The sequence below is a fragment of the Haemaphysalis longicornis genome, unplaced genomic scaffold (assembly GCF_048455015.1).
Source record: "Haemaphysalis longicornis isolate Haplotype H1 unplaced genomic scaffold, Haemaphysalis longicornis Haplotype H1 scaffold_6, whole genome shotgun sequence".
Lineage (NCBI taxonomy): Eukaryota > Metazoa > Arthropoda > Arachnida > Ixodida > Ixodidae > Haemaphysalis > Haemaphysalis longicornis.
Genome location: NW_027526407.1, coordinates 96,049,336 through 96,076,510, shown reverse-complemented (window position 1 = coordinate 96,076,510; position 27,175 = coordinate 96,049,336). Strand labels below are relative to the sequence as shown.

At 45.2% G+C, this 27,175-nt stretch overlaps 1 protein-coding gene across 1 annotated transcript; it reads left to right on the top strand.

Annotated features, from left to right (window-relative positions):
- The first annotated feature begins 9,929 nt into the window (after window positions 1–9,929).
- Window positions 9,930–25,711, top strand: LOC144141782 (nicotinamide N-methyltransferase-like). The gene is made up of 2 exons (XM_077673277.1): window positions 9,930–10,029; window positions 24,659–25,711. Exon 2 carries the CDS (start codon window positions 24,666–24,668, stop codon window positions 25,443–25,445), a length of 780 nt encoding a protein of 259 aa, XP_077529403.1. The 5' UTR covers window positions 9,930–10,029; window positions 24,659–24,665; the 3' UTR covers window positions 25,446–25,711.
- Window positions 25,712–27,175: the final 1,464 nt, after the last annotated feature.

Sequence of the window (27,175 nt, the reverse complement as noted above, 5' to 3'; positions counted from 1 at the left end):
AACCCTAGGCGATTTTCTTATAATTAACATCGATATTTTCTCCCGTGATATCATCTAAAGAACCCACTGACTGCAATGACTTGTGTTTCAGAAATCTAAAACTGTTCACAGGCATATGCGCGAAAGGATAACGATCACGCCATTAGGGGATTAACGATGCAGCAAAGAGACTAACTGCATGCGTTTCGTCTTCCCGTTACTCATTAGCGGTCCGCGGGGACGAAGTTAGTCCGCATTTGTGCACACGGCACATACTCTGCCGCAGATACTCCCCATGAAGATGAACGGTTGCCCCTGAAGACTAACGGCTGTATTTTAGTCCCTATTTTAGTCTATTTTGCCTAAGAGTGGATATGACGCTTCGCTGACTGGTACGCCGGTAGGAAAATCTAAGGCCACTTGAAGGGCAGGAGAAGAGTCAGCGAAGTCAATATAGGTACTAAGGAAATAAAATCAACTGATTCATTTACCGTACAGCATAAAACTAGGGCGCAGGAAGCACGTTTTTTGCGCCTTGCGAACAAGCAAAGCAGTCAGAAGCACGACCATGCATCTGCGAACCTTTTCCGTCTAAGAAATGCAATTGCTAGACGTGAGATATTGTGGAAACTTGGAGGACGCTTACCGCACGTACGCAATAGAACAAATAGTCACCTAAGCTTATTGAAATGCTAAAACTAAATAAAAGTGTAAACTGGTTATACATTATATACCTTATATTTCCGAAGTTAGCAGCGCTCGACTCTACTTCCGGCCACCGCCGTGAACGGACGTCTGATGTCGGGCTCTGATAGAGCGGCTTCAGCGGGCCAGGCGGCCCGCGGTAACAGGATTGAAGATAGGGAAGATTACACTGTCCTAGTGCCAACTCTGCCAACCGGGTCAGTCGTTAATAATACTGTCTTTTTTCATTGTGATGTCAAGGGGCGGCCGTACCACCTTGAGGACTTACGAGACGCGCTACAGCAACCCAATGTTTTCGGCAGCGTTGTGGCGCTTGGTCCCTACCAGATGAACCATGTATGGGCGGCGACGTTCAACGACGCCGAAGCTGTGAAGAAGATTGTCGGCACTCAGGAGATAAAGGTGAAAGGAAGGAAATGCCTCGTGATTGACCCGTGCAATCGGGACATTCGTGTGAATTTGCATTGGGTGCTGCACAATGTGCCAGACGGAGAAATCAAGAAAGCGTTCCAGCCCTACGGCCGGGTGACCGAGATCACAAGGGAGAAGTGGCGCGTGCAGGGTTGCGACGCACAGTGCACCACGACAGGCGTCATAACGCTGCAACTCAAGGCGGGCGTAGCACCCGAAGACATCCCGCAGCAGATGCACATTGTAGGAGGCCGAGCCCTCGCCGCGCTCCCAGGTAGGCCGCCGCAGTGTCTACGCTGTGAGCAGATCGAGCACATCAGGCGAGACTGCCGCGTGCCGCGATGTAGCGTCTGCCGCCGCTTCGAACACCAAGCGCAACACTGCGTCAAGACCTACAACGTCGCCGCAACGACGCCGTTCAGCTCGGAGAAATCTGAGCTGACGATGGACGAGGCGGAAGGAGAGAAAATCAACAAAGCAGCAGGCGACGGTGGGAAAGGGTGAACGCGGCCAGCCGACGCAAGACAACGAGAGTCTTCCGAAGCAAATCGGCAGTGAGACGCTGTTAAGGGTGCCGGGCCAGTCTGAAGTCATCGTGAGTGGTAGTGATAACGTGGGCTGCGTTGAACGGGCCGCGGCGTCTCCTAGCGAGGACGACGACTCCAATCCCGACATAATGGAGGTGGAAGCCAGCGGTGAGGCCTCTGCGGCAGCCAAGCTGTCGCGAGAAGAAAACGGTCCCGAGGAGCACGAATCCATCGAAGCTATCGGAGAGCCCCCGCGAAAGTTGGGACAAGGGAGGCGTGCGATACCCAAAGCCAAGCTTAATGTCCCGCCAGACCGAGCGCCGAGAAACGTCGGATGATAGCCACAACGCTGCCGAACCAACCAAAGGACGAAAAACAAACGTGCGTCGACGGGCACTGGCGAGGTGTGCTGTTCACGTGGGTGCAACATCACGTGAAATAGTGCCTTGTGTTGTCTGGTGGGTTCTTTCCAGGGTGTCAACTACAGCTAGAACATTGCGTGGAACTACATCACGTTGTAACGTTTCTATATTTGATGACAGTGTTGTCAGTCTTTCCACCGTTATTGTTGGGACGTTAAGAAAATAATGCCTCTCATAATAGGTACCCTGAACGTGAGCGAGTTAGGTGTAAGGCGGAAACAATGCCAATTGAAGCGCCTCATGATTGAGAAGGAACTTGACGTTTTGTGTGTACAAGAAATCAAAATAGAGGCAGAGGACAAGACTGACATCATGGTCAATACATTCGGTAACAGCTTTTACGCGTGCGTAAGTCACGCTGTTGGAACATCGGGAAGGTGTATACTTATAAGATCAGCAAGTGGCGTGGTGGTTAAAACTGTTAGTTCCGGCGAGTCTGGCAGATTAGTTATATGTAACTTCCTTTTTGATGGAGATGAATTTCGGGTGCTCTGTATTTATGCTCCAAGCAAAATACAAGAACGCAAAGAGTTTTTTCACGACCTTGAAACCTATCTAAATTGCGAAAAACTTGTAATGCTTTTGGGAGACTTTAACTGCCTTTGTGCGAAAGAAGACAGAATAGGCGGGTTTAGACAGAAGGATCCAAGGGCCGAATTCCTTTTATGAAATGTTAGAAGGCCATGCAATAGAAGACTTTGCTCACATTGCGTCAAAAGAAAACTGTTTAAGATTTACGCATTTCCAAGGCGCTAGCCACGCTCGCCTAGGCAGAGCATACGTGAGCCTGAACCTGGTGTCAATGTGAACGAACTACAGCGTAAAAGATGTATCTTTCAGTGATCATTGTCTCGTGTCCTTCATGGTAGGCGGTAGAAAAGAGGGTAAGAAGTTTTCTTGGGAACTGTGGAAATTAAACTGTAGATTATTGAAAGATTCCTGGTTTAGAGAAACAGTAGAGAAAATTTTCGTCGAACACGAAAGCGCAGTGGGTCCTTCCTGGGCAGAAAATTGGGAATCAATAAAGCAGGACGTAAAGTTGTGTGCACTAGCCAGGTCAACCACCTTAAGACGGCTAGAAAGAGCAGCGGAAAAAAAAAGCGCAGTAATCTTCACCAGTTACTTGTACTAGAGTGCGAAATGCCGGGTTTATTTTGAGAAGATATAGCAGCTATAAAAGGCAAACTACAGGCAATAGATTAAGTTCGCTATCAGGGAGCCACAGTGTCTGCCCATGGCGAAAGATTATTAGCTGGGAAAACACCCTATAAAAGGGCGTTAGGCAACGAAAAAAAATATGCACAAAAAATGAAATTAAGGAAATAGGTTTTCGCGGAACACTTACAAGGGAAGGAAAAAACATAGAAAAGCCATTTGTGGAGCATTATGAGAAACTGTTTGGTCGTTGTGCTCCGCGAATAGAAGATTTCAAAACAGATTTTCTTCCGTTGATACCGCAGTTCGAGAAGACGACGTGAAGGAAGGCTTAGAACAGCCGCTTACACTCGGCGAAGTGAAAAAAGCAATTGACGAATTGCAGGGGGCTAAAACGCCAGGACCGGATGGCATAAATGCGGTGTTTTACAAAGCGTTCAGCGATAGAGTTTCACTTATTTTGCTGAACGTTTTTAGAGAAGCATATGAGAATAATATTTCTCGTTTCATTTTCCCGAACATATACGGTTCCATTACCCAAATGTGATGATCCGGTTAAACTGCAGTCAGTTAATGGCTACCGCCCCATCACGTTAGCGAACGTCGATTATAAAATAGTGATAGAAATTTTAGAAAAAAGGTTCCAAACAGTCATAACGACCTTAGTTGGGCCACATCAGACGTGCGGCATTAAGGGACGAAGTATCGTCACCAATATCCATGTTGCTCGGAGTGCCTTGGAATGCTGTGATTTGATGTGCCGCCACGTTGCGATGATGCAGATTGACCTTGAAAAAGCCTTCGACAGAGTGTGTCACGAAGTGTTATTCTGTATTATGAAACATGCAAATGGGGGGGAAGTGCTATGCAATGGAGTGCATATGGCTTACTAGGGATGTTCCACGCAGTTAGTTATAAACAAAATGGTCAGCTAATGCGTTTCTGTGTTATCGTCAGTTAGGCAAGGTTGTCCGATGTCGCCCCTCTTTTTTTGGATGTTTTTAGAGCCTTTTTGTTTAAAAATAATCCAAAGTAATGTAATTAGGGGATTTAGTTTGAACTTAAGCGAAGTGCGGTTGTTGCCTTATGCGGATGACGTGGCAGTGTTCGTTACAGATAAGGAGAGCGTTCAAAAAGTGACGGAGATTACAAAAGATTTCTGCGCACAAACCTGCAGTGCTGTAAACTGGGAAAAATGTTCGGGACTGTGGCACGGAGCATGGCCCACCATACCAGAGTTTTTTGAGAACATCCAGTGGTTTCAGGTGCCGAAAACATATCTTGGTGCACCGATTGAGTGCTACCAAGATAGTAGCAAGCATTGGCAGGAGGAAGCTGTTGAGTAAAAAGGCAACGAGGTGGGGAGGCCACAACCTATCGATGTTCGCTCGTGCCACTGTCTGCAACATGTTCTTCCTGGCCAAGCTATGGTATGTGATGCAAGTAATACACTGTTATCGAGTAAATGTGCAGAAACTGCACCGTATTTTTGCTGTATTTATCTGGGGTTCCCAATGGGAAAGAAACAGCCGTACGAATCTCTTTCGTAAAGTGCGAGCGGGAGGGGTGAGCTTATCACACCTGTTTTTGCGACAACTTGTCAGCAGATTTATCTTTCTTCGCGATGCGAGTGATGCCTTCTTCGCACATTTCTACAAAGTGTCTTGGCGGATTCACTCCCGCAGTTTTTTGTTTCTAGTGTTGATGAACGTTACACGTTGAAAGGTTACCTCAAGGAAACCGTTGAAGCTTTGAGTTTCCTCGCTGTAAGGTTTTTTCGAGAACACCTTTCAAGTGTTTCAAGAAAACGTCTGTCAGAAGATTTTAGAGATGTTCTTTTTCCAGTACCGCTATACAGAACTATGTACCGCATTTGGCCAGGGCAAGATGTACTGTGTCGCGTCAAAAAGATGGCAGTCACAGCATGTATGAAAACATTCTTTTTTAGGCTTGATTTTGGAACTCTTCTAGTCAAAACATGGATGGCTGAAACAATTGTTTGTGCCATGGACAACAGTTTGTCTGTTGTGTAAAAAACCCGAAACAATAGACCACATTTTCTTAGACTGCTGGGATGCTGTCTTTTTTTGGGACGTCCTTCAGCGTACCCTGAAAAAAGACTTGCCTGTGACACCGCATGGAATCTGTTTCATTCCAGTAGAAAAACTTGACAGTGTGCCGTACGATCTGATAATGCTTTTGGGCCTATACGCCATCTGGCTGAGTCGTATGGCGGTGCGCCACTCTGATGCTGACTTGAAGACTGTCAGCAAGTACTTTGCTCAGAATGTCAGTGTGCTGAAGGAATTAATTAATATGCAGTGCCCGGAGCTTACGTGGTTACCAATTTTGGAAGAATTGTCTTCTTTCGATGTTTGTGATAGTTTTCGCCCACCAAAGTTCGGTGAGCGGGTTTTAAAACGACACTGATGTGTTTTAAACCAGCATCGTAGTAATTGACGTGGCCGTTTATTCAATATGCAATAAAGAAAAAAAAATCGCCCGTGACCGAGTGGTCTCGAGCGCTAGGAATGCTGTTGCAAGTGTTTCGCAAGTCACGAGTTTGAATCCCCGAAGGTACATGTTATTTATTTATAACTTAACTTTTTTTGTTTTCGGCCGATGTTTTCTATACTGAGTTCATCTTTTTTGGGTCGTAACGTTCACTGCTACACGAACTAGTTCACAGAACGCACGCAGCCTGACACTGAAGCGCTAGCGAGTTGTCGTTGGCGTACTGTTGCCATAAGCACCGACGGTTTCCGGGCGCTGGGCACAGGCCAGAATCAACAAACCCTTGGCCTGGTGCGAACACGATTTTTAAGATACAGGTATGAATGAGGCAAGCTACAAATATGGGGGAAAAGCGCATGGCATTTCAGCGTCCGCGGGGACGCGCAGGGCGTTCATCTACTGCATAGGCCTCGACTAGTGATTTCTATGATTCGAAGCCGTCCTGGGAAACTTGTCTTATGCATTTTACAGCCGACAACATGGCAGAAGCGCGGTACGACGATTATTGAGATGTCGACAATGCCCATCCAATGATGCCGTCGGATGTCAAGCATGTTGTTTTACAGAACCGAAACCGAATCTTGTTTCAATGCTTACCTTCGACATCGTCCAATCACGGTGCGTCTCCTCCCGTCGTCACAGCCTTTAGTTGGTGCGGTCGCCGCAAACCGCGCATGGTAGTTTTTCTTCTTTCGCGATTGGTAAAATAATTACCGACTTGTCAGCCGAATAAACGATTAAAAGTGTGCTAATTTGAGCCAGTCTACGCAGTGCAAGCAAAAACGGTACCTTGACGAATTCTCTTCAGTGTCCCTTTATTCTTGCTGTCGGTACAGTAATACATACACCTGTAAATACATACATACATACATACATACGTACGTACATACGTAGATACATACATAAATACGTATTTACATACATACATACATACATACATACATACATACATACATACATACATACATACATACATACATAGGCGCAACCAAGATGTAGAGCCTAGTCAAGGTAAAAACAGGTGTAAACAAAGCAATGAGAAATCGCTAGTGATGGGTCGCCGAAGCCAGTGTGGTTTCCACAGTGCGGGGTCTTCATGGTGCCACAGCTTTAATGGCGAAAGGATGATGCTGAAAAGGTTGTGATTGCGAAGGGTCTTATGGGCGCTAAGTCAGGTGGAGAATTTTTTTAGGCCAGAATCAGCCTGGCAGTATACTTGCACAAGGGGAGTCCTTTGTGCGTCAAGAAGACAAAGTTAGGAGAAGACCCAACTGCTTGGTATTACTCTCAACAAACGTTTTTCGGGGTCAGTGTCGGCGTGGCACACACGCATTCGTTACTTTCTTCGCATCTGTTCCGTGGATGAGTGAGCTGAATTGCGGTTACCAAGCATGCAGTCATATTTGTGTCTCGCTTGCGACTCACCTACGCTTCGTCCGCTCCGTGCGGCGGAGCACTAGGTGTCGAAGCAACCACCACCAACAAGGAGTTCAAGGTCATTCGGCTGACCGTCTTCGGCTTAAAGGGGACATAGGAGGAGGCGAATTAAGGCGTTTATTGGAGCTGATAATAAAAAAAAGTGGGCGGCCTCTTTGCATTTCTAAAATGCGCAGGATGCCGCTGCTGCTGAGACCTGATTGACGAGAAGTTCCTAGTTAGTTGTCAACCCGCTGGGTGGTAAACCCGCCCTAAAAGATTAATTTTCGCTTCGTCGCTAGGCGTGGAATCAGTCCCTGAGGAAGCCACTAAGGCATGTATGTTCAACGTGGCCGCTTCAAAGCAACTAAAGTTGTCGTTCCTGGTTTTGTTGCCAAACTACGAGCACACTCCAGCCGCCGGCAGTGCAGGACCCATGACTTGCACCTGCAGCTGCATTGACTTGGGGTTGGTGCCTTAAGTTCCGAAAATTACGGAAGGCCACTCCGATTCGCAGTGTTTTCTTAAGATTTCGTACGATACAATAATTCAAAAATATTTCCGGCTGTAATATTGTTACGAGAGGAAGGAACTAGCCTTGGAACGCTGTGGTTCGTGCCTGTCCAGACAAAGACGCTGCTTCTGCACGCCGCTTGTGGGGGCGCTGTCAGGGTCGACATTGTTAAGATAGAGAGAATACAGTGGTAGCATCTTTCATGGACATGTCCTGTCTTCTGCCACCACTTACCAATATGAATGTTTGTTAGGCACCTCGTTTTCTGTCGAAACTGTGTCGTTCGTACAGATTCGCGTTGCTCGTACCATTGCTTCCCCAGAAACATAGTCGTAGAAAAAAATTAAGCACCTACTGCATGTCCACTGATGTTTAAAAATATGCAGTAACAAAAACAATAACAATAACAGAACTTTCCTACGATACTGCCCCTTTCTCGTTTGGCCCATTAACTGTTTGCTGTGCCTAAACAAAACAAAAAAAGCTGTTTCTCACACGAACAGCTCGCTCTTCGTGTTAAAACTTCGCGCATACAATTTATAACTGGAAATATCCCCAGTTTGGGCCGAGACACCAATATTCGTTTTTTTTAGCCACAAAGACTTTGCCTTTTTATTTTTAAAAACACCGGCGTGACACTGAATCCTTGGCCGTCTAAAATATTAAGGAACAGCAGGCGATTTCGCAAACCCTTGAGGACGTTTTGGTTGTAGTGGAGATTTGCATAGCATTGCTCATGCGAGAATTCGTTTCTGCCTCGGTGCTCAATACTACACAAAATATTTGCCAAAACAAACGAGGACCCATCAAGACGAAAGGTGTACCGGAAGCATTAGGGCGCCGCCGCGCACAAGCTGTCGCCAGTAGGGCACACCGGTGGGTCTTTCCCTTTGCCTCCTGTTAGCTGCCCGCTTGCAGAGAAATGGCATATATCTCCACTCCGTGGATGATAGCGAGAGTGCGGAGTACCGGGACACGAAATGACATCCAAGTTGCACCCCGAGTGACATCCGATTTGCGCCCCGACCGTCATTCGATTTTAGCCGTGAGTTGAACCTTGCTTATTCCCTAAATGAAACTGCAACTCACCGCTCACCGCTTGATGGTGGTGTGCGCACGGATTGACGCGGTCGGACATTGGGAGGTACTCCGCACGGTTGCAGACGAGCGAGTAAGCCGTTTGACTACCGTGTACTAACTCACAGTCGTAGCCTAATGGGCAAGACGACTGACACTAACTCTGTCTGATCTACCAGGGACAGGCTCGACTCCTGCCAGTGCCTGTGTGATTTTTTGCGATTGTAAATGCTATGCGCATGGATGCGGAGGGACATTGTGCGGTCCTATGGTGCTCCGCACCTAAAATGCTTCTTTTCCGGAGGATGCTTTATAGCGGATGCGGAGGCCTTCTCGCTGAGGGGTGAATTCATCCTCCTCTTTAACCATCGCCTTTCGGGGGGACGCCTACCTTGGAGCCCCACCGTCACCTGGCGCCGACGCCGGCGGCTTGCTGGGGGGGACTTTTTCCTCTCGCTTTCAGAAGAACGCTTGGGTCCACCTTTTTTTACTCGTGGTGGGGGAGACTCCATGCACGGATATCTTGAAAATACACAGTCTGGATTTGAAACAAACTGCGAAGCAGCACACCGTCCCGTTTTCTTGTCTCCCGAGTTCCGCCGCCGTCATCCCGAGCTGCTACCCATGTGGGTGCGAAGTCAAAACTTAATTTTTTACCTACCATTTTCTCGCAATCTTATAGCCTTTCATCTTGGCGGCGCATTGCACAGCTTTCTATACGTCCACTAGCAGTGACGGGGCAGCAATGGTGTGTGTAGCTCTTGAGAAGGTTGCGAAACTCGTAACCTCTTCTGTGCAACAGACCTGTCCAGCTGAAACTTTCGAACAAACCAGAAATGCTGACACTGTGTTCCTTGACAAGGTGCTCTACACGTGGAGTATCGGATGACGATCCCACTTATGAAAACACCCCCTCTGCGATCATCTATATTTTCTGCGTCATCAATCGGTGCTGCTACGTAAGCAAAGCCATAGACAAGCTTCGTTCACTCTGCAGCAGTGGCATTTGCATCTTTGGCGGGTCACACAAACAAGCCAGCCTTTATTTTTTATAGGCCTCTTTAATCGTGCCAAGCGCTGCAAGCCGCCTGGCTGCGTGGCCATTGACCGGATGCTGTACATACCAAGCATCGCACGGCGATCCCGCGGAAGATAGCAGATAGACAGCCTTGGGTCGGCTACATTTGCGTGAGGTAAACATCGGGGCTACTACATAAGCAGAGGCATCCAGAAGCGTCTCTCGGTCGGCGTCTTTGGCGTGCGCAGCTCTGCAGAGTTGGACAAACTCACCAGCAATTCTTTGCTACAGGTTAGTGTTCTGCATACTCTCTTTTGACATAAACCTATATTCACCTGTTCGCCACTGCTGCCGTTGCCTATAGCGTTGTTTGCATCTTTCTGACTCGGGTATTCATGTCTAACCGAAGCAAGGAACTGTCAGCAACAGTCGAAGACTCAGAGAATGAAACCAAAGCGGACTTGAACGTCTTTCCACAATAGAGAAACGGGGACATTCGGATAAAATAAATGATATAACAGCCAGTCCAACATTCATTGATGGTAGGTGCAGTCAAAAAGGGACCGACCTGAATTCTCTACGTGAGAAAAATAAGCGTTCCGTGGAGAGAATGTTGCTCTTACGGAGAGGTCCAATCGGCTAGAAACGCAGCTGAAGGCCATCAAGTAACGGCTCGTCGAGTTAGAACAACCATACAGACTTGCGACCGTTGAACTCAGGGGAATGCATGTGCGCGATACAAGCGGCTGTCCTATATCTTAGCTGAGCAAGGCAAACGCATGATAAGCACATCCTTTCTTTTGACGTCTACGTCTCCCATCTGTTGCCTGTCGGTAATATTCAAATGGGTAGATATGTTGTTTATTTCATTTGCGGACGCATGCGCAGTGGTAGTCTTGATGCCGCTAAGTAAAAAAATTGAAGCGCAGTTTAGGTTCAGCACTTTCACACCTATCTCTCTGACTTAGCGCGTGTACCAAGACTGTAAATTTTTGCCTAGGACAAGCTATGCATAACAATTCAAATACCTCTCCGTCTAACGACGATGGTTTAAAATTCAAACACCCCTCCGTCTAACGACGATGGTTTAAACGCGAAACTTTCTAGCGCGCGACGCAAATGGTGAAATGCTCAAAGTCAAAGCAAGAATGAATGCATGGAGTGATCGCTGAGGGTTGTGCTTCATTGTTAAGTTTAATGAAGACATGATTGCCTTTATTAAATCGAAAAAAACGCATCATTTACACATTCCTTTTTGCAATGATGACTGTACACATGTACAGTAGGGCCTTATGATCGCTGCGTTCCCGTTGTTCTCCAGAGTGTTGCCGTACGCTGGACCCCAGCAGCAAGACCAAGGAAGTTTCTCTTTAAAATTGTGTTCTGTGTCGACGTTGTCGTAATTACTCAATTAAATAGGCATCTGCGTCGTAGAGCAAATGACCCAGGTTCGATTCCGACAACGGGGAACGTTTTTTTTTCTTGAGGCGCTGTGTACAGTTGGCGGTCCTGTAGGGTATTTTGCCATGCGCTGTGCATCATCAATGACGCACTGAAAGTTTCACTTTAAAGCATTGATGTTACCAGGAAAGTTGTGTATGTGGGAAGTGGTGGAGCAGTAAGTTAGGCAACAGAACCGCATTGAAAATTTGTTGAGAAACGGACCTAGTAAAATCGACAGTGACGTAGAGCTAACAAATCAACAGTTTAACTGCAGTCAATAAAATACTTCGCTATCGTCAACTCTATACCCATAGAAGTCTCTAATTTTAGAAGTATCTAATTAGAATTAGAAATCTCTAATCTGTACCCATAGAAGTCTCTAACACAGTTTATTTTTTTCAAACTGTCGCTCAATTTCTAATAAGTCAGATGACTTACAAGTAATTTTGATTCATTCAGTTTGCTTTTTGTGGTATATTCACCGGGACATGGCACCACAATGATTCCGATTACATTGTTGTAAACGGCTACAACTAATTTGCTCGTGCTAGATTTGGCATTCAAAGGGAGGCGTATTCATAGAAATTTTAATAACTGTGCAGAGAAAATGGCAAGTTCTTGGCTATTAAGCTGGTCTTTGAACCAGTAACCGTCGATTTTGTTAGACGTAATTTTTGTGTCTACCGCTCTCGGGGTTTTAAATTAGATTGCTTCTTTTACATGTGAGAACGTCTTGTCAATTACAAGCCGGAGAATTTCGATTTTTTTTATTTCTGTGGTTACAAGAGTATTGATAATACTATTCTTTTTCAAAATACTATTGCTTTTTTCAATATAATTGAATGCCTCCCACCCACACATTGTCAACATCTACTGTAGGAACAGCGTTATAGGAACATCTGTTATAGGAACAGCGAAAACAAAAATGTAGATGCGCAAATCTTTGCTTAGGCAACAAAAGCTATTTGAACTCTCAGCATGTAGTGTCTCGCTTATGTTATCGGCATATTGACGAGAACACCCTTGAGTGCTATCAAGATAAGAATCGAGCAACGAACTGGAAGGGATCACTGGCATTACCTCACGCGCACAGCACGTACGAAGCCCTGGACGATGAAAATAAACCTGCCTATGCAAACAGTATTTTTATTTTACCAGTACAAAAAAGCTAACAACCATAGATAGCGGCGTAATTTTTACGCAAAATAAAAAACGAACTTGAAGAATACGGGCTATTTATGAAGTCTCGAGGCAATTTAGCTACGTTCCCTCTGAAATTATCGCCATCAATTAAGACAATGAACAAAAAAAGGAATTGCAGAGTGTTTACAAGGATTCCGTTTGTATCTTCATCACTGACTGCCGCAATTTGTGTATTCAGTTAAACCACGCAATTAACATCGGATGAAAGGTGTAATCAAGAGCGATTGATCGTGACAGGTCATCTTTAAGCGTTAAACACTTTCAGACAATTTTACCAGCTTATTTCTAAACGCGAGGAAGTGCTTATGTTGTTCATCTCACTTTCTTTTCTTTTACGCTTATCTGGCCACAAGTGTGAGATTTCCCGTAGTTACGTCTCTAACCTGTTGGGCAGAATTTTAAACAACATACAGAAATCTCAAGCTTAGCAAGTCTCAAGATAGATGAGTTCCTATTCTCCAATTTAAGTACATAAGAGACCTACTAGCCCCGGTATTGTCATTCATTTATAACATTTCACCAAGTACGGGGATTTTCCAAGACTACTTCCGGTTCCGAAATGTGTCGCAATTAATATAGGTTGAAGTATTTCGTGTTTTTGTTAAATACAAATAATCTGGGTCCTTCCCGTAGAACCATAGTGGCTAGAAAATATATTATGCATCAGAATGAACTTTTTTTTAAAATCTAAGCACCCAGTTCTCTCAGAGTGTGAGTTTGGTTTTAGGAAATGAAGATAGACAGAGATGGACCTTGCTAAAGAAAAAGACACAATAATTAAATCGTACGAGGCAAAGCATATTGATCTCAAAATATAAATTGATTTTATTGTTGCAGTCAACATACCTACTCTATTTCAGTGGACAAACTAAGTCAATACGAAATTAGAGGGCTTGGCGAGGCTGTTCTAGGGTCTTACTCAGAACGCCGTTGTCGAAAGATAGTTGATAATCATATCCATTCAGAGGCAAAACGGATTTTTCGGGTCTACCCCAAGACAGTATTTTAGGCCCTCTGTTATTTCTTTCAGGAATAATGACTTTTTACATGCAAAGATTTTTTCCTCTCCTCCCGTTCAACTTCCCCAACAGAAGGCGTTCGGCAATTCTTACATGAACAAATTCATCCATTCATTCCTACTCGTTTATCAGATGAAATATTAGAAACTCGTCGTGGATTACCTTGCTGGTTTGAGAGCAGACAGGAACGGAATTGTCCCTAAACTGTAATAAACTTCTGAGATATCTTGAACACTTCAAAGAAAATACGAAGAAAATAACTGTATAATTATTTCTCGCGAAATCTATATGTTATATTATACAATTTGGGGAAGGAAACACAATTATTGTCATTGTACCCACCTTAAAGTCCATTTCCGTAGTCTTTTCGGAAACAGTCAAGACTTAAAAATGAAATCATACGAACGAGAATGTTTAGGAAAGGAATTTTTAAAAACAGTTACTATCTTCCAACGCGAGTGAAGCTAGTTTCATACATAGATTTTTGCTGCCAGGATTAACATATTTATATCCTTTGTGGGAAACAAAGCAGTACGGAATAAACCAAAGTTATCTATAGCACTAAAACCAGCAATTAGACTGATTACAAACGAATCATGGTATGCGCACACATATAACTATTTCGCTAGGTAATATAAAATAAAAGTTGGCGCCCCACACCTTTCCATCGCCGCGCATATATAAAAATGCGGTTTCACGAAATAATGAGCCATTTTTCGCATATGCTTGAACTCACAAAACGCGTAACTGCTTCTCAGAAAGGCGAGCACCCACCACTGACATTGTCATGTCCCTAACATACTATCAATCACAATCATGGTGCTCTGTCCAACCGCTATATTTAAAACTTGAAAGTAACAAAATTTGCTTCGGAAATACCCAAAAAAAACAAATGACCCGTGTTCTTCACCATTCAGTCTAAGCCTGAATCCGTATGCCGACACCGCATAACAGAGTTTGCATAGTAGCCTGCACCGTAAGAAAATATTTTATATTCCTTTTTTTCTGCGCTTGTCTTCATTTTATATTAGGTTTTGTGTTAGTGTGTACCTAAGCCTTTTTTTCTTATCGTTCTGGGGGAACAGCGTATTATACAGCTGTATCAATTCGTCGAATGGACACTGTATCAAGTCACGTGTGCATAGGCAGTGCTGTTAGTTTTGTCGCACGAAACCTTCAAGTTGCGTTGCTTGCAATTTTTAAAGGAGTACTGACACCAAATTTGGCGCCTAAAAAATGATATAATTGGCTTCAGTAGTTTGTACAGATACCTCACAGAAATTTTTGCAGCGATCCGAGGCCGGAATCACATCTAAAAATTCCCCGCATTTCCCCGAGGGGAAGAATGTGAAAGTGCGAATGCACCAGTTGAATTGGCGCGATTCGGTAATGTTCGCGAAAGAGAGATCACACACACACACACAACTACAAAGAAAGGAAGATGCATTTATTCACAGACACCTATTTGTGTTGTCGTTGTACTTGATTGCTAGAGCGGATCTCAGCTTTGAAATTTCGTGTCAGTACTCCTTTAAGCGGGTGCATTAGCCCTTCTCACGCCCGATTCCTGGCCAATCCCCCACGTGGGTATGTGCCATGTCAGCGGCCAGGCAGCGCGCGCCCATCTCCCCCCGTTGCCAAGGAAGACGGGAGATTCCTGGCCAATCCCCCACGTGGGTATGTGGTGCGGACATCGCCGGTGGACGTAGGTTCAGGGTCGCTTAAGAAGTGCATTGCACTTAAAATCGATTTTGATTGTCCAGGCCGCGAGGTTCCACAAATTGGTAGCACTAGCGAAATCGCTTTCGGCGTGACGAAACATCGGCCTGCGTGTCCTGCCGGTTCAGGGTGACGTCATATAGTCGTTTTCGGAACCGGAAATGATATCCTGCGCTGCTGTTGTCGCTTGTATTCGTTTGGGCAGGAGACGTGGGCGTAGCTGTGTGAGCAATGCTTGTAAACGTTGCGTGTTCGACGTCTTTCCTCTTCAGTTCGTGGCCGGCATATGGTGTTTCCTTGCACTGGTGCGGAAAACTGCGCGGTGCCGGCACCGCGCGGTGCGCGATGTCGACGGGCACCGCGGCGACGCGGCGGTGTGCGTGGCAGAGCTCTCCCAAGTTGTGCTATGGCAAGCTCGCGGTATGCGAAGTACTGCTCGTGGAAGCCGGTCCGAGCAAATCGACGACGACGCCAAAGATTCATTATTTTCCACGCGACGACATGCAGCGCTAAACGTGGACTGAGTTCATGCGCTGCGGCGGCCGCAAGAACGGTCGCCCAAGCCAGCGGGCTTGGGGTTGGACGGTTCACCTTGGGTGTTGGGAACTTTAGGCTTACTATCGCGGCGACTATTTGATCGCTGGTATCTGTACAACTGCGAATGACCATCCCTTACACAACTTTTCACCACACTATCATGCCCTTTTTCGCATATGGAGCTTTATTTGGCAATAATTTCCGTTTCAGCGATCGGTGACCAAGACATCTGCCGCGGCCTGTTTTGATTCTAGCGCGCAGGTGGCGCCATCATTCGGCCGCTCGCCGCACCGCGGTGCCGGCAGTGCTGGGTCGGAGCGCCGAACCTCCGCCGCCGGTCAGCGTAGGCTTACCATCGCGGCAAATATCTGAACGCCACTTTTAAATTCAACGCTGATAACAACCCCTAGCACAATATTCAACACACTAACATCTACTTTCTCGCATGTGGAACTTCTCTTTCGCGATCAGATTGATTAGAAGAGTGGCGACAAGCTGTTGCTATCACGGTCTGCGCGGGTTCGAGCCGCAGTGATATTAAAAAACGGACGACGGCGAAGACATCGGCGGCCTAATCGCCTGGCCAAATAAAGTTGTTCTGTCTGTCGGGTGGCAGCGACTCATCCGAGTCTGACGATTCAGACTGCATGTCGACTGCGCGGGCGAGTGCGGACCATGTGCAATCGTAGCAGACGATGCGGCGAACGCATGGAGGAAAGAAAAACGTCCCTGACGTCACAGGTGAGACCATGACGTAAGGCTGGCCCGCTTGCAGGCTGGCCTTCGAACGGCCATTTTCCCGCGCGGCGACCAAATTTGAAATTGGTTGCAATAAACGTGCTATAATTAATTCTGTGTTGGCGGCTGACGGCTTTCGGTTCGATTTTCGTAATTACTGGGCCCATAGGTATTCTTTACAGAATAAAAACTGAAAGCGAGAAATTTCGTGTCAGTACTCCTTTAAATCAAATCTTGCTACCTCTACCAGCTACCTCTACCTCTACAAGAAACTCCCAAAGAGGCTCAGGAGGGGGAGGGTGGGTCTCACTCACCGGGCACAGTGTAGATGGCACGACGAATTATTACCCAGTATTCCCCGCGCGTTGCTCACACCGGCGAGTGCGTCGGCTGGACGGCTTTGTGGTATGCTTTAGAGATGGTGTTTTGGGGCTGTTTTGGCGAAGCTTCGCGTCCATTGCACGCTGGCTTAGACCGGATTGATAAACTTGTTCCACAGCCCCTCCTGGGTAACCCAGACCCGACGTAATTAAGTGATCGTACAGCAAACATATGTTAAGGATTTGTTTGGAGGGCGGGAAAACAAAATGTAGAGACCACATACAGCCATCTGGCCGCTAGAGAAACGCTGCCTTTGGCACACTGCTTGCCAGTAATGGGATTCCATTTTTAAATAGGTGAATATCGATTCGGGTGTGCTTTACGATGTGTTACGTACAAAATGCGAAAGGACCAAGTGCTTCTGATCAAAAGCCATTATAAAAGTTCCCTATGCTTTCTCGCATTTCTCAAACATACAAAACTAACTAGTTTAAATCGGTATAAATGGGAATCACTGAGCTCACATGTCGAATTGTTTTGCTGTCTGCGCTTGTGTCGCGCGGTGGTGTAGCCCCAAGCTAGTACATCAGGATGGCTAGGTTCAGTTGTCGCACCGTTCGAAAGACGCTCCTCTCTGTTTTGTGACTGCCGACTCTCGGCTGGCCGACAGCGGCGGCGTCCGCCGCTCTAGCCCAGCCTTGGCCGACGCTGCTGCGTTGGGGACGCCCCCCCCCCTTCCTTCCGCTCCCCCGCGAATTCAAGGTAATGGATGGCAGAATCTCTGATTTCACTCTTTATAGAGCCATGTGTGTGAATTCAAGTGATCTCGCATAGTCCATAGTTGTGGGGGGTGTTTAAAGCTTTGCTTTCCAACCACCGCCATTGCGTGTATTTGAGGAAATTTTTTTCCATGCATCCTCTGCCCTACTGGACCTCAGCAATAAAAAAATGAAATGAATCATTAATTTATTCATTTATTCAGTAACCTGCAATGCAAGAGATAGAGAGAAGAGGAGGGACAGAAAAAGAAAGAGACAAATGTTTATTGAGCTGTAAAAGGAGGAGTGCACTCTTAACTGCAACTGAAGTAGTAGTCATATAAATTTGTACACCTTCTTTAGGTTCTCGTGCGAATTAACGTATTGCTCTATCCAGCGAAAATTTCGCGGTGTTGGCGTTGTTCAACCGCTGAAATTACGTCATTCCATGGTGTAGCTGTTATTGGCAGGCTGCCTACCAGAGGCAGCAATAAACAGATTCGATAGCCACCGGAAGAAAAGCCACAAAGGCAAAACAGAAACGGGAGGAGGTTGTGGTAAGACGAGAAAATAATGCATCGCCGCAGGCAATTCATATCCAGTGTTCACAGTGCTACAAGATACGAAGGAAAGATTGAAAGCGTTTATCGCACTTGTTGCAGAGCCCCTTGAGGCCTACAAAGTTTTCGACACGTGCCTGTAGAACATCCCCGTACTCTTTAATCGGGCTGCACTCTGATGACAGAAATGTGCTTTCGCACGATTTCGCACGATATTTTGTTGTTGCCGCAGCAAAACTTTGTAGGTTTTAACTAAATGACACTCATTTGTGTGGCAAGCACATTCCTTCTTGTTTGTCCAACTCAACGTCACTCATTCCCAACAAACAAACTTGATCTACCACGTGCATGATACAAGTACTTTAAAATTTCCTGCACTGGAACCAAGATGGACGCGATTAGGCATTTGTTCAAGGTGAGAATAAAAAGCAGTTCCTTTTACTGAGGCTAGAATCACTATGTATTTCCAAACAAATAGGCGCTAATTCAGTATTTTGTCTAACCAAACGAGTGTCCTTCCGGAAAAGGAACTCTATAGATGTACCGTAATTACCCGATTCTAACGCGCCCACGATTCTAACGCGCACCCGATTTTCTTGGCAAAAAAACCGAAAAACTTGCACCTCCGATTGTAACGCGCACGGAACTTTGTGAGCACGAAAAACGAATGCGAGAGAAACGGACGATTTTTTTTTCCCGAAGTAATCTCACATCTCACTCCCCGTCGCTCTCCGCTGACCACATCTCGTCCTCGGTGCCGTCAACGAACGTTCAACCATGGTCGATGCGATCGTGGCCCACGCCTCGCACGCCCATCCTCCGAGCTTGTCCAGAGGCGCACGCTTCAGCCGAAGAGCCGCTGCTGCCATTGCTGTTATCAAGCCCGCAAGTGCAACGATTTGACGATTTGTGTGAACGAAGATAGAAAAGCCTAGGTGCTTATGCTTCCTGCCATAGAGTTTCTTAGTAAGTATACTGTAAGAAACTCTATGGCTTCCTGCGTCCGAAAAATCGTTGCTAAAAGCTTTGGCGCCATCTTGAGATGGCGATGGGTGGGATGAAATTTCCGCTGTTTCGGCAGTTTTGGTTTCGTATTCGATTGTAACGCGCATGCGATTTTTCGACCTTTTTTTCCGGCAAAAAAGTGCGCATTAGAATCGGGTAAGTACGGTATTACGTGCATGATAAAAGGATTTTATATTTAGGCACTGCATCAGAAGCGGAAGTTATAGGCATTTGCGCAAGGCGAGAATAAGCTGTACATCCTTTCCAATAACCTGTAAATCACAATTTTGCCCAACTCAGCGTTACTGATTAAGAAAAACCGAACAATATGTATTACGTGCAACCCGCCGCGGTGGCTCAGTGGCTAAGGCGTTGCGCTGCTGAGCACGTGGTCGCGGGTTCGATTCCCGGCCGCGGCGGCCGCTTTTGGGATGGAGGCGAAAAGCAAAAACGCCCGTGTGTACGAGATTTCGGCGCACGTTAAAGATCCCCAGGTGGTCGAAATTAATCCGGAGCCCTCCACTACGGCGCGCCTGATCGCCTGCGCTGCGTCGGCGCGTTAAAACCTACAATCAATCATCAATCAAATCAATCAATATTACGTGCATGATAACAGCACTTTAAAAATATCGGCACTGAAGCAGAAAGAACGCACTAACGCCTTTAAGAATATGAGAGTATGAGGTAATTCCGTTTATATAAGCTCTAAGTCACTCATTTATCTAGCTCAGCGTCATTTATTCCATAAAAAACGAACTGTACATATTTTCTTGAAAATTTGCGGCAGTGAATCAAAAGAAGACACACTTACACCATTGTGCAAGAGAAAAATAAGAGGTGATTTTCTCAATTGCGCTTTGAAATGTTGTTACAAAAAACCGAAGCATGCACCCCGTTATTCCAGGAGAAGCGTATGAACAGGTCTTTGGTTTCAAGAACAACTTTCGTGGAATACGCATATTGCTCACCTGCCCTCCGAACTCTCTAAAAGTATAGGTCTCATATATAGAATCAGCCATTTGATACCACTATGGTTGAAACAATACTGATACAATGCTCTCATTTATTCTAAACTATGCTACGGGATTATGGGGTGGGGGACCACAACTAAAACTAATTATAACAGGCTCACTGTATTGGAAAAAAAGAATTTTATGCAATTTATTTAGTTTGACGTGGCTGTTACCCAGATCTGAAGACAAGTCCTTTATTTACTGAATATTCAATGCTTCGAGCTAACCAAATCTATTATATGAAGGTTCTGCACACCATTTATAAGCAAAAGACCCACAATAAAGTTAACAATAAATCTTCTGGCTACCATCTCAGGTATACAATACGCCACACTCCAAAAGTAAGAATGAACTATGGTGAGCAATCTTTCCTGAACCAGTCAACTGAAATAATAAATAAATAAGGAGAAAAATTAAACTTCGACGCCAGTGAACTTACGTTTAAAAAATAGGTCAAAGAAGTGTTACCTAAGCAAAACGCTCGCAATATGAATATATAAATTTGGGTTCGAATTATATGTCTACATGTTCCCCTAAAGGTAGAAATTAAAAGCAATAAAAAACAAAAATATAATAATACGTAATGGTGACATAGTGGTGTAACTGATGAAAGTTCACGCGTACGAATTGCTGCGTTTACGTGCACATTATGATCCCCTTGTAAATCTGAGACCTATGCTTTGTATAATACATAAGAAGTGTAGTAATGACTTTGCTTTGTGCTATTTCTCTATTACGATTGTGCTATCATGCTTAAATTTGTGAACACACGTGTTGTTATGTACGCTGAAAATCGGGTGGCTGAGGCCTCTTTCAAGCCACGTTCGCCTTTACTCTCAGCCTCCCCTTGGTCTTTGCAAAGATATGAAAAAATCCAAAAACAAAACATGATTAAAATTTGTGCACACTCACTATGAATTCCACATTTCTGCGTATTGAGGACAAAGCAGAATTTCGTTCTTATGACTTGACTATGCAGGTTTAAATCGTGCAGAGTTTTTTGTTTAATTAGAATATGTTGCTCAAAAGGATTGGAGCTGTGTAATATTATTTCTCCCATTACCAGTTTCACCTCATATCTTAAAGCATAAGCTTATGACTCCCAGAAGATGAAAAGCTACGAAAGATACAGAAGTAGCCTTTAACAGGTGGAACTTCTCGCCACCTATATTAGCAGCCTCGAAAAACGGTGTATTTCGAAGTGTTATTGTTTTCTATTTCGCTACAACGTACAACGTTTCGTCACTTCAGAATGCCAGAAAATTGCCATTTCATCGCATTTTTACACCTTTTAAAACAAGAACATATTCATGTCAATCTTTGCTCTGGATGCCACAAACCTCACTAATTTACCTTTTTGTGGTGAGGTCATGGTGTCCATATGAAACAGGCTCACTCCTATGCCCGACGAAATAGTTGTCAAAGCATACGTACATATAAACTTCCATGTTTCAGTTCAGGTTTCAGAGTGGGCCAAGAAGGTGCGATGTGTTCGTGATACTTCTTTATGGTGTGCCGCTCCCCATTTTTAGCGTTGCACGATGCCCGCAGATGTCTACGACTTGGTGTCACGTTGAGTGCCCTGATTCCTCTGTTTGCACGCTGCTATTTGGTATAAAAACCTCCTTGAATTTTTTAATAATTGTTAGTTTTTGACGATTTTAAGCTAGTAAAGCTTTTTCTCCTGGTGTCCTCTGGTATGTAAGTAGAAATAAAGTTATTATTATTATTACATTATTAATATTATAATTATTATTATTATTATTATTATTATTATTATTTTTATTATTTTATAAACCGGTAGGTGCCATCATACTCCCTTTGAACAGAAACAGGCACCACCAAATAGGCATCCATAAACAGAAAAAAAACACAGGCGCCCCACCCCTTTTAAAGGAAACAACTGCATGCCATGATAGAAATGCCACCGATCCAGCTAACCCATATAAAAATTGTCCTTTTACCAAAAACATGAATACAATCCTACGCAAGAAGGGGTGAAATGGGAGGCCCAAGTTCATTCGGCGAAAGTTTCAATATGATGAGACCACAGCATACACCGTCACCGGTATGTACGAAAGCACGAGGTCGCAATTGTCGTAGTTGACTACTTCAGCAATCTGCATGACCCTCTAACATACATGAAAAAAGCAGTGGAAGTTGGAGCCATCCTCTTGGCAATCGAAATAGCGGATGTATGAAATAAAATCATACTATTTTTACACGCTCACAAAGGACATTATACAGTTTTCTGGAGGCAGAATACTAAACAACGATATTCCCATCCATGATGCAGAAAGTTAACAATGTCACCTGGATACCGAGGTCCAATGGTCTGAAAGCGACGGACGCACTATGCAAGAGGTACACGAACTCACATACCGGGCTGCTTGTGACCATGACTACCCCATTTCCCTATTCAAAAAACGCAGAGAACGAATCCTCATCCTATGCCTAAGAACACAATCTTTCTCCTTGCTACAACGAGGTCTCAATTTCGAAGAATCCCGCACTCTGTGGACGAAAACACCGACACAGTTATCTGTAAATCCATGTGCGTCAAGGTGTTCAATGGGAACATGAGACATTAACTTAGAACTCTGCAAAATGTGAGAAACATCCACCCTCTTGCGTGCAACTTCGCTGTGTCCAAGGGTATGGCGGGTGAACAACTCAAACATAATATAGTCCGCTTCATCGAAGCATGGGAGGCAGATTTAACCAGCTCGCTACCTTAAAGGAGACATAAAGACAAAATACAAGTTGGGTTTATTAGAAAGACTGCTTTGTTCCGATAACAATGATGCCTGTATCATCACAATCTTCGAACAAATAACGGAGATATTAAAGAAAACGTGTGAAGTAGTCGCGACCCCCTAGCCAATTTCCCGCAACTTTTCTATGACGTCACAGAACCTTGTTTGTGAGATTGGCGGCCGCCTAACTGACCTGTCGCGACGACACAAGACTGGCCGTCTTTAATGGAGCCTCTAGTTCCATTTGACCGCATCACTTGAATGCTAACGTGCAGTTAACGCACTGAAAATTATGTTTTATTGTTGGCCCGTATGACGTCATTCTTACTCATAACACGTCACTTTGGCGCAAAATTTGAAAGTTTTTAAACACTTCTTGCTTTTTCTTCGTTAAAAAACATATTTTGTGGCTGTAATGGAGCTGAGTGAGATACTGAATACTAGTTCTTTCAAATTAAACGACGTTGTATTTTCTCTTCATGGCTCCTTTAAGACAGCGCAAGCTGATTGAGAGGGCAAGGGAAGGAGCTGCTGCATCTGGTTCCATAGACTCAGGTTCCCACCTTGGAGATCCGTCCCATATCTTTGCATTATTTTTGTAAACCACATATATTTCTTCCTCAACAAAGACCTTCTCTTCCTCTCTGTATTTGAAAAACGCAAAATTGTGCATCCTCGCATAGACATCACGGAACAAACATTTAGATACACTGGCACTGATTTGTCATCGCACAAACTGACCAACACCTCGCATTTGCAACCTTTCACGCTTACATTTTAAGCCTGAGGAGCGGAGAGGTCCTTTGTCTCTCCTTGGACACGGCGAATAAAAACTCTGGTTGCTAGTATTTTTCTGTCGAAAATCCTTCGTGCTAGTGAAGCAAGACCGGAAATGCTGCAGCTACGTGCAGAAACGCTTCGTTGGAGTCGAAGTATCGCTATCGCATCTTACATCTTGGGATGCAAATGTAGAGGTCTCTGCAACTTTATTTTCTATTTACTCAAGCTGCGCACTTCTTTGCACAGTGCGCAAAAGAAGCGAGAGAAGTCACGCGATTCGTTCATGCGGCGTGCTACCAGTGCATGGACATACGCAGGGGGAGAACCCGGCTCGGACATGACGGCTCTTTAGCAACTTTGGCAGAGCCTCCGCAGGCAAAAGCTCTTCCTTTCTGTGTTTGAACGGTCTGGAGCCGAAGCGGGGACTAAAATTTGTTAAATGGACCATCTTTCGCTCACACCCTGAAGCGCACCCAGAAACGGTGCTCATAAACCATTAGGCCGGCATACCAAATCCCCTAATGTGATCGCCAAGCGAAAAATACTGGAGGTACACATTTCTAAATGAATAATATTACGGCAAGAAGTTCTGACTGTGAAACATTAAGCTTTCTCAGCCCTTTTCCATCTATACAATGGATTCCTGTATAATTGTAGAAGATGCGTCCTAAACTGCGAGTATTTTGTTTGTGTGCCCGCATCCTTGAATGTGTGCGTGTTCGTGTCTGTGCGTCCAGCGCTCCGTGCGCTAACCCGGCAGTTACAGACCATTCAAGCAGCGGTCTTTCAGAACGCCCGAAAGTCAGGCATTCGAAAATTGAAACTGGAAGGATGGTTCTTTCCTTGGGCTACGTGTATTATTAGATACATTTTTGTACAGTGTTACTGAACATACGTTTCACCACGGCGATTCAATTATGCATCAATGACAGCGGCCCGTACCTGCGAAATTTGCGGCTAATGTGCGTTTTAAGGTTGGGATAAAAACTTATGATCCAGCAATCTGTGCGAGATTTTTGAGCTGATTTAAATGCGGTAAATACTTCTATTTATGTGCTTTATATGCAGGACAAGCATGGAGCAGCTGCGCCTGGTGGAGCACATTCGTTCCAAGTTTTCTCCGGACAACTATCCTGCTCACTCGATGAAGATGATGCCCTTGTTAGATTTCATGCGGCAGGAATTGCACAAGATTTTCACCTCGGACCTGGTTAAAGCCGGCGGAAAGCTCCTGGAAGTCGGCTGCGGCCCAACCATGTACACGGCGATGTCGGCTTCTCTGGCATTCGACGACATCGTGATGGCCGACCTGGTACCGGCCAATATCCGCGAGGTACGGAAATGGGTGAACGCTGAGCCAGATGCCAAGGACTGGTCGCTGTTCGCCGAGCGCCAAGCCAAGCTTGAAGGCCATATAGACGTCGAGAAAGGAGCTTCCACGATCATTGCTAGAACCCGAAACGCTATACGCGACATGACGCTTTGCAATATCTGCGAACCGGGAGTGCTACTAGACAGAAGAGAGTATTTCGATGTGGTGGTAGCCTGCCTGTGTTTGGACAGCAGTTCAGTAGACGAGGCTGCCCATCAACGCACTACCGCCAATCTGGCTGGACTACTCAACCCTGGTGGCCTCCTAATAGCGTGCGGGCTGACCGGGAATTCGAGCTACACAGTGTGCACGAAGACCTTCTCGTCCCTTACGGTCAACGAAGCATTGGTTAAAAAATCTATAACCAAAGCAGGGCTGAAAGTGGTGCACTGGGCTGAGGACAAACACCTCTCCCAAATGGACTCATACATCAGCTACGGAACCACCTACATCATTGTCGGCAAGAAGACCAAAGACGCATAAATTTCATACACTTTACATGTTTCACTTTTTGCAGTTGTGCTAAGCAAAGATTGTAAACTGGCGAACAAAAGGTGTGCTCTGGTTCTCATAGCCAAATGTGCTCATAAGACTGTTCTCAGCATGTTTATGCTGTAAATAAAGCTATGAAGTGCCCCTTTTCCGACCATTTCCATTTGAGACTCAAATTAACCACTCATATTCCAAAGGCTGCTCTATTAAAAAGAGGTTGGGCATTAAAGTTCTAAATGGTGGTTTGAAATAGAACGTTAAAAACATCACGCCTTTTTTATCTTTATGAGTTGTGAGAAATCAGTTCATTCCCTGTACTCAACATTTTATAATAAAACAAGCAAGAGTTTTTCAAAGTTCCAGAAAAAGGTTGATTAGTTATAACGTTTCATATCGAACACCTCACGTGTCTGACATCAGGTCGTTCTATTTTTTATGTACGTCAATGATATAGCAAGGTATATGCACCCGCCTATGGAAGTGGCGATTACTGGCTGACGACTATTTGTTATTAAAATCATTCGGAACTAGGTGGTGCTGAATAAATCAAAATCATTCGGAACTAGGTGTTGCTGAATGAATCCTGTTATACTAGTCAAGACGGGTGTGTGCCCTGGATCTAGTAGAATCAATCAGGAAAATTGTATTACACTTACGTAGACTAATTATGTACTAGCATCTTAGCTGCGCCAATATTATTAGGAAAGGATACGGTTGAGAAAGTTTGGTACATTGCGGTCACGCAGCGGGAACATGGAATATCATGGTGCGAGGTACTACTAGAGCATCCTAACGGCGCCACGCGTTAACAGCGCGCGTGCGCGTTGCGGGTTCAAGGAGATTACAGATCTCGTCGCGCGTATCACGTCATCGTCTCCTACTGGCGAGCTGTCTGAGCTCAAAAAGCAGTCGGCGTTCCCAGTGGCCGCAGTGAACGGCAACAATAAATACTTCAGCGCTGAAAAAAAGATCAGAGATTCTTTTTATGCACACAAAAAACCAGTTGATGCAGGGAAGCGTGATGCAGGGAAGCGGCGTTTACGGGAGCAGCGCTGCGTGGCGAATAGGCACTCATGCTGGGCTCTGGTTCTCATTCGCTTTCCGCGCCCGGAAATCTTGTTACAGTCACGTTTGTATGCAAATAATACATTTAAGGCACTTTAAAAAGAGGCTGCGGCATGCTAGAGTGCTCGACCTACATCCAAACCTATTCGTGGACACAGTTTAGCGCACTCCCTGGGAGCTTTTATGGGTGTCGGCTATGGCAGCAGCATACATCCACCACCACCTGCGAATACGCCAGGCATGAGAGAATTCTAATGTCTCTCGTGCCCGCTATCATCAGCAGAAGTGTGTTCGATTAAAGAAAGCACCGGGAAAGGGGGTCTTTACGGCTCGTCCATTTCTCCACATATTTTGGTGCTGAAACCCGGGAGAAGGGACCTCCAAGAGGCAGCTACAGCGAGCGTATTCCGTTTCTGTTCGACCGCCTTCTCACCTCTGGAGGTCTCTTCTCCCGGGTTTCGGCACCAAAATATGTGGAGAAATGGACGAGGCGTGAAGACCCCCTTTCCCGGTGCTTTCTTTAATCGAACACACTTCTGCTGGTGATAGCAGGCACGAGAGAAGCATACCTACTTATTCCACAACATCATCCCCCACGCAACAATAAATGGGTACAGTTCATGTGCAGGAAATTGTTTGGTCCAAGGAGAGCCGAG